The 8664-nt window shown below is 33.7% G+C and overlaps 1 protein-coding gene across 2 annotated transcripts in view; it reads right to left on the bottom strand.

Annotated features, from left to right (window-relative positions):
* Positions 1-710: 710 nt before the first annotated feature.
* Positions 711-8664, bottom strand: part of LOC126886867 (sodium-independent sulfate anion transporter-like) — a 33294-nt gene continuing 25340 nt past the window's right edge. For both annotated transcript variants that reach the window (XM_050653990.1, XM_050653994.1), the window contains exons 6-10: positions 8020-8181; positions 3453-3593; positions 1474-1619; positions 1216-1386; positions 711-1128 (exon numbers count right to left, since the gene is read on the bottom strand). In XM_050653990.1, the coding sequence (XP_050509947.1) occupies positions 766-1128; positions 1216-1386; positions 1474-1619; positions 3453-3593; positions 8020-8181 (983 nt within the window). In that variant the 3' untranslated portion in view covers positions 711-765. The remainder of the gene's footprint in view (positions 1129-1215; positions 1387-1473; positions 1620-3452; positions 3594-8019; positions 8182-8664) is intronic.

Here is an 8664-nt window from a genome sequence, read left to right as displayed (position 1 = left end):
GAAGAGCCAGTAGAACATCGAGATTGGACCGGGTTAGAAATGAGGAAGTAAAGCGAAGAGTGAATTTACAGGAAACGGTTGTAGAATGCATTGAGAAGAAACAATTAACGTGGTACGGACATGTTCAGAGAATGGGGGAGGAAAGACTGCCAAAGAAAATTATGAAATGGATACCCACAGAAAACAGAAAAAGAGGAAGACCAAGAACGACATGGATACAAGGAGTAAGACGATCAATGAGTGTACGAGGATTAGAAGATGAAAACTGCAATGATAGAAGATATTGGCAACAAGGCATCGGACAACGTCGGAGGACGTTTTGAACCCGAATTTATATATATATATATATATATATATATATATATATATATATATATATATATATATATATATAAGTATTGGAGAATAAAAAAATTGCACTAAGATAGAAATTCCGCCAGTGGCGTAGAATTGGGAAGGGTCAACCAATCGCGTTTCCCCGTCCTACGCCTCTGGTAGTAGCCAGAAACGTTTGTTTAACATAATTTGGTAGGGTATACAGTACCAGCACCACTTACCAAATTTTGTGTTGTTGTGCCATTCCCGTCAGGAAATATTTAAAAATAAATAAAATAAAAATTTAACTTTGACACCCTGTATTTAGGTTATTATCAACTTTTGTACTAAGGTAAGTTAGAAAGCCTATAAGTATAAAAAGTAAGGTAAATAAATCATTTATAAAAAATAAATTTTATTGTAAACAAAAACATCTTCAATTGCTTATTACTATTTTAAACTACGAACAGAAAATTTTCTGGTATTTTCACTAACAGGTGATTTAGTACTAGTAGTACCTAAAGAACAGGTCGAAGAACTTCTACTATTATCGATCTCTAACATTTGCAAAATTTCTAGAGACTTTTCTATTGACTTCATGTCACGATTCAGCTTTAATAGAAGATCTTCTTCGTTTTCTTCTTCTTCGTTAACAACGATTACTTCTGGAATACTTTTGGTCTTGTTGCAAAATCTTAAAACAGATTTGGAATTTGGGATAGTTTTCATGGTGTTGAGGATGTTGTCTTCTACGTTGATCATCACGAAGACTGTTTTGTTAGAATTGAAGATTCGTAGGATATTGATGAGTGTCTGAAATTAGTCAAAATTATGTAAAAATTTAGGTTTCTACCTACCTATAAGTACAGGTTACTGTTTTTATGTATATAACTCACTAACCTTTGCTGCTGAATAATCTAGTCTAAGAAAATTTGAGCAATCCAAAACAATAGGTAAAGATGGGTATTCGTTTCTGTTCTTCTTTATACATTCAGCTAAATAATCAGCACCAGGGTAGTAAAGACCTAATTCAGGCTTTAAATAAAGATACTTCATTTGAGTTTCTATTATCTAAAAAAATATTACGAAGATACTTCAGTTATTAATCAATATCTGATTTTCTTCAAGATTTTCTAGGTATATTGACATCGTTTTTACCTCTTTGACGTCAGTATTTATCTTGGGTCTCGACCACATTTTAAGTAGAATCAATAAATTTAAAATGCTTCCTAAAACGAGAGCAGCTTCAACACCAAAGAAAGTGCCTATGATAAATGTTCCCACGGTCAGGAAAAGGTCTACCTCTAAAAAATATTTACATATAAATACATTTAAATATATTAACTAGATTTAAACACAAATACTATAATAATATAATCACCAACTGAAATTGTAATTTATTTTATAATTGCAATTATTGTATTTTGCCATCCCGCTAATCCGGAAACAGGAGTACCACATGGAACTGAGTTTCTAGTTGTAATCCTAGAGATTACAACTAGAAACTTTCAGACAGCACTAGACGCCCTAGAAAAATGGTCCTATACAATTGAAAATTGTAGTAAATCACAAGAAAACCAAGCAGTAATGTTTAAGAAGAGACACGGCGTACCAGTCGAACAACTAGAGATGTTCCACACTCCCGCATCGGATGGTCAAATGAAACAAAGTACCTCGAAGTTATCATGGACAAGGGACTCATGTTCACATCCCATATTACAAGAACAGTACATAATTTAAAATTGATACAAGCCTAATTAGGAGAAGAATCAAATTAGCATTCATAACAAATACAAGGCCCATCAACGGCATCATACTACCCATCCTGACATACGTATCTCTCGCATGGGAATAGATTTGAAAGACGAACAGAAAGAAGATCCAACAACGGAGCATTATGAGAAGCAGCAAACTTCATCAATACATAGCGGAAAGAATATTTTTCAGAAAAACCCAACAGATCAGAGTATTAGACCAGATGGACGACAAAGCAAGCAGAAAATTCGTCGGACTAATACACTGTTAGCACACGATATTTATATTTGATTGTTTCCTTCGTGAACTGTAGTTTTATAGGTCTGCTAATATTATGTTCGTGAAATAACATAAATTGATAAGATAGATAGATAAATGATGATCCTGTAAACACACAACTGATAAAAAAGAGGGTACTCACTGTTTTTGTTGTCTCCGAATCTGGGGCCCCAGTCACCTCTGCACTCTTCTATGCAGCAAATCAGCAATTTTGACAGTTTTTGTATCATGTCGATTATTGATTTATTCGAAATTTCTATTCACGGACGGTACGATGTATGTTCTTAGCCATTGTCGAATTTTCTGGTACTGTATTCTTACGCATGCGCAATAACGGTTCTTCTGTACCTTGCGTAAAAATTTCAGCTGTGTGTTTTTAAAATGCACCGTCCCAAATACATCCTGTGAGAGATCATACGGTATGATGCCTTTCACCGATGGAAACACAGGACCCAAACAGCAGAGTCTACTCAACCGAATGGGTCTGGTAGACTAATGGAAACTCGATGATCGGACACACAAAACAAATAGAGACGACAAGAGATAGAAGACAACTGGCCTAAAGCGCCTCACGCTGTCCTGGACTTCACGCGCAGAAGACGTCAAGTTGAAGTCTGTTTTTTCAAGACTCTAACGTGACAAACACACATGATTATGATAGTAACCCCTCATTATATAACAAATTATGCATAAATACAAAGATGAAAGGATAATGACAGAACACCAAGTAGAATGCTTAGCGGAACTATAGTGGGACGTCGGCCAGTAAGAAGACAAGAGAAAGGTGGATAGAAGAAGTTAGAACCGATGCTAACGAGATATTGAGGATGAACAACTGTAGGAGAGTAGCCAGGAACAGAGATACTTGGATATGGATGCTGAGGGAGGCCAGGACCCCACTAGCGCCATAGAAGAGAGAGAAAGAGAACCTCTCATAGTGCATCAGCGTGGTATGAGGGGATTATGAAGAAGTGCTTGGAGAGCATTGGGGCTCGGATGATTCGTTCTTGATCTACCTGGACCAACCCTCCTCACCTCAATGAATTTTATACCCATGCTAATGTTTATATGGATAAAATAGACTCATCTACTAATATACTTACTGTTACATTTCCATAAAATTGGGAGTATCTTATAGTCCAATAAAGAGCTAACTGCTGTGATTAGAACTGCAGCTAAAACGGCTTTTGGAATATAATAGAAGTAAGGAGCCATGAGACTAAGGGCAAAAACTATCACTGTCCCTAAAAAAGTAATCGTTTATATGTATAAAAATGTTTTTAAATTATATAAGTACATATTTACTTGAGTATAGTGATTTTCAGATCTAAAATCTAGCAGTACCTATTTTCGGTATTGGACGACTAGATCCGACATATCCTCTTCTTTTGGTGCTTATTCGTTTCGAATATTCGAGATCATTGTCATTATTTTATTAACTGATGCTTTAAATAGATTATAGTTGTTGTTGTGGAGAATGATTTCCTCAGGCTCTTTAACCATGATATTCTTCTTCTCCCAATTCTTTGCTTTCCGAATACTTTGCCTTGAAGGATTACCTTCAGTAATCTGTATTTAGTGCCGTTTCTCATTATGTGTCCGAGATATTCTAACTTTTTCCTTTTAATCGTATACATCATTTCTCTTTCTCTCCCATTCTTCGTAGTACGGTCTCGTTGGTTATCTCTGTCCGTCCATGATATTCTTAGGATTCTCCTATATAGCCACATCTCGAAGGCTTCAAGTTTTTTCTCCGTCGCTTCAGTGAGTGTCCAGGATTCAATTCCGTAGTATAATATTGAGAAGATATAACCTCTTAGGAGCCTTACTTTTATCTCTAGATTAAGTTGTGGCTTTTAAAAAGTTTGGCCATGTTGTTGAATGCACTCCGAGCCTTATAGAATCTAAATTTTAGTTCTTGTGAGTGATCCCATTGCTAGTTTACTATTGTCCAATATAGGTATACTGTTTTACTCGGTCCACTGGTGTATTTTTGATAAGCAGTTGGACATCTCTAATTTTATTTTTGCTGATGACCATAAATTTAGTTTTTGATATGTTTACTTGTAGTTCAAATCTTTCATTTACTTCATTGAGTTTGTTTATTAGTTGCTGTAAGCTGTTCCAACTGTCTACAAAAATAACAGTGTGGTCTGCATAGATCCGACATATACAGGGTGTCCCGGAAAATAGTGCGTTCCTTTAAGGTATGGAGAGAATACACAATTTGGAACAAAAAAGTCCTATACCATTTTTTTCTAAAGTTAACCGTTTCCAAAAAACAGTTAACATTGTTTTCCATATACCTGTATTTTAATGTTTGGAAATTTTAATAAACTGGCAACATCGTACGCACTACGGAATAATAACATAATAAGAACTCGTTTGTGATTGTGATTAACAGTATTTAAAATAATCCAACCTAATAGTAGGTAATACTTATGTATTTACTATTTGTTTACTAAAATTATTTTCTTTTGAAATGTATTGAAATACCTATTGCATAATTTTAAACGAATTACACATCTTTTAACATAAAAACACATCTTTTAACTGAACTAGTATTATGTATTTAGTAAGGTTTAAATGGGTTGAATGCTGAGTATTGCTGAGGGCTTTAACTGAATTACATAGTTTTAATAGTTTACAGTTGAACTTAAATACACCAGATAATGTCTCAGTAATTTGTTTACTTGTGAACTGAAATAACTAAGTTGTACTTACTTGAAAATAATTATTATACCGAATAGATGTTTCAAGTAACCTTTCACAAACACCATTCATAGGTAATAACATAATAGGTAATTATTCGAAAACATTTTCGGCATTGACACTAAACAGGATTCTTTAAAACTATCTGTTTACTATCTATCTTCTATCTATTTATTTACATGGGACTGTCTATGCTTAAATTTGCGTACCGCACATAGTTGTCAGATTTAAATTTGCCTACCAAAATACATTTTAATTTTTTGGTCAAACGGTTGCATTTAGAAAAAAATGTTATAAGAGTTTTTTGTTCTACATGGTGCCTACTACCTATACCTTTAAGGAACGCACTATTTTCCGGGACACCCTGTAGAACCAGATTTTATTTTAAATATTTATGTTAATATTTTTCATTTTCACTATACTTTAAAATATTTGTATTCCCTTATATTTCACAATCTAAGATTCATTTATCATCAGTTCCTGGCTACTCAATTCTAAGTTTGATCGCTTCGTTCTGCAGTTTCCTAATATACAGGGTGTCCAGAAACTCAACCGACAAACGAAGACAAAAGATTCCTCAGACAATTTTAAGATAATTTAACCCAATTCACCTAATCCGAAAATGCTTTCTAAGGGAGCTAGAGCTCTTTGAAGATGGCGTCATGTACTTAGTTTTTCTTAAATATCTCCAGAATTCTTCTATTTAGAAAAACAAACATTTGTATACGTATTTACTTTCCCGGTATAACTGTAATTTCTAGTACCGGTCATAGGCGTCCGTTTTGGGTAGGGCAACGAATATTTTATCGCATAACTTTTTTGCCTTTAACTTTTAAGCATTTTTGATACTGGATTATTAAATTGTGAGGTATTTTAGTACTAAAAGGTACTCTTTCATTAAGTCGGCAGGACACACCGTTTTCCAGAAAAATCGATTTGAAAGTTTTTGTTCTTGGAATTTGAAAAAAAAATTTTTTTTAAATTAAAAAAAAACTGTGTATTTTATCAACTTAAAGCAAGAGTAACTTTTAGTACTCGAATACCTTATAATTTAATAATCTAGTGTCAAAAATGCTTAAAAATTAAAGACAAAAAAGTTATGCTATAAAATAACTGTTGACCTACCCAAAACGGACGCCTATGACCGATACTGGAAATTTGCAATTAATGAAATCGATTCATCTCTGGAATATAAAGAAATGTACCAGGTTTCGTCTTTCTAAATAGCTTTTTTTTAAATTCAAGAAACGAAAAAATTTCAAATCGATTTTTCTAGAAAACGGTGTATCCTATCGACTTAAAGCAAGAGTACCTTTTAGTACTAGAATATGTCACAATTTAATAATTCAGAATCAAAAATGCTTAAAAATTAAAGACAAAAAAGTTAGGCAATAAAATAACCGTTGCCCTACCCAAAACGGACGCCTATGATCGGTACCAGAAATTCGCAATGGATGGAATAGAGTTATCTCTGGAAGATAAATATGCGCACCTATTTTTGTTTTTCTAAATAGAAGCGTTCTGGAGGTATTTAAGAAAAACTAATTACAAAACGCCATCTTCAAAGAGCTCTAGCTCCCTTAGGAAGCATTTTCGGACTAAGCGAATTGGGTTAAAATGTCTTAAAATTATATGAAGAATCCTCTTTCTTCGTTTGTCGGTAGAGTTTCTGGACACCCTGTATATTAACAATATATACAGGGTGTTTCATTAATAATTGTCCATATAGTAACTGGAGAAACCTTAGCCCAAAATACGAAGATTTAACCTAAAACACTTGAATATAATGTGGTTCCTTACTAAGTTACAGGGTGTTTTATCTAAAAATTTAAAAACTATTTTTGCTCAGCATTTTAAAATTATTCGACTTATCTTTCTCATACTTGGCAAAAAGTGCGACTGCTAGACACACTACTAAATTATGATAAACAAACGTTTCTAGCTACTACCAGAGGCGTACGACAGGGGATGGTGAATGATTGACCCTTCTCAAATTCTACGCCACTGGAGGAATTAGTATTTTAGTGCCATTTTTAGATTCTCCAATACTTTCTACGTACATAATACACTCTTCATTGGTAACGATAAAGTCATTAGTTTTCGAGATATTTGAAGTTAAATATGAAACGGCACAGTTATTTTGATTAATTTATGATACGATTCATATTGATTAAAATTAAAAATTATTTGTACCCAGTACTTTTAAACTATTTGGCGTATCCTTATCATACTTGGCAGAAAGTGTAGGTACTGTACACCCTACTGAATTAAGATAAATAAACGTTTCTAGCTACTACCAGAGGCGTACGACAGGGGATAGTGGCTGGTTGACCTTTCCCAAATTCTACGCCACTGACAAAATTGCTATTTTAGTGTAATTTTTTGATTTTGCAATACTTTTTATGTAAATGATATACTCTTCATTCGTAACGATAAACTGATTAATTTTCGAGATATTTGAAAATAAAAATGAAGCGACACAGTACATTAATCAAAATAACCGTGTCGTTTCATTTTTAACTTCAAAGATCTCGAAAACTAATGACTTTATCATTACCAATGAAGAGTATGTTATTTACGTAGAAAGTATTGGAGAATCTAAAAATGGCCCTAAAATACTAATTTCTTCAGTGGCGTAGAATTTGAGAAGGGTCAACCATCCACCATCCCCTGTCGTACGCCTCTGGTAATAGCCACAAACGTTTGTTTAACATAATTTAGTAGCTTGTATAGTACCTACACTTCCTGTCAAGTATGAAAAAGATAAGTCGAATAGTTTTAAAATGCTGTGCAAAAATAGTTTTTAAATTTTAAGATAAAACACCCTGTAACTCAGTAAGGAACAACATTTTATTTAAGTGTTTTAGGTTACATCTTCGTATTTTGTGCTAAGGTTTCTCCAGTTACTATATGGACAATTATTAATGAAACACCCTGTATACAACATACGCAAATTACCTGAATAAAGTCCTTGAAAAGGTGTTCGTACATCACTATGGCTTGCTACAGCAGACCTAGTGAAGGCACCAGTACTGGGCATAGCTCTAACAAAAGAACCAAGTATATTACATAAACCTAGGGCCATCATCTCCTGAGACGCATCTACCACTGTATTAATACCTACAAAAGAATATAAGACCTTTATTTGAAGTATAATATACATACTCGTAACTAAAGATAAAAAAAATTTTTGGCACTTGGAATTATTTTAGTGTTTTTTATTAATTCAGTTCAGTCTATTGGATCTGTTTTAACTTAAACATAACGTAGATCAGGATTTGTTTTAACATAAAAATTTGATCAGTTGTTGATCTCCATTCTTCCGCTACTTTTCCACCAATGTTATGTTTGATGGAAACGTAGAGGAAGATTGGAGAAGACGAACTAATGTAGAAGTGTACCAATTGTAAGCTAACCCTCCAATAAAAAAGTAGTGAAAAAACGTAAACTAGAATGGCTCCGACATCTAGAAAGAATTCAAGGTAATTAATAGACAAGTGAAGAATATTGGTTGAAGAGTATCTGGGCGCAAGAACGCCCAAGCTATCCTAGAAAGCGACTTACATACTATTAACACATATTTTAGAAAATGGGGCCTTCAGC

This window comes from Diabrotica virgifera, chromosome 1 (genome assembly GCF_917563875.1).
Source record: "Diabrotica virgifera virgifera chromosome 1, PGI_DIABVI_V3a".
NCBI lineage: Eukaryota > Metazoa > Arthropoda > Insecta > Coleoptera > Chrysomelidae > Diabrotica > Diabrotica virgifera.
The sequence above is the reverse complement of the archived record's forward strand: the minus strand, read 5'-3'. Positions and strand labels throughout refer to the sequence as shown.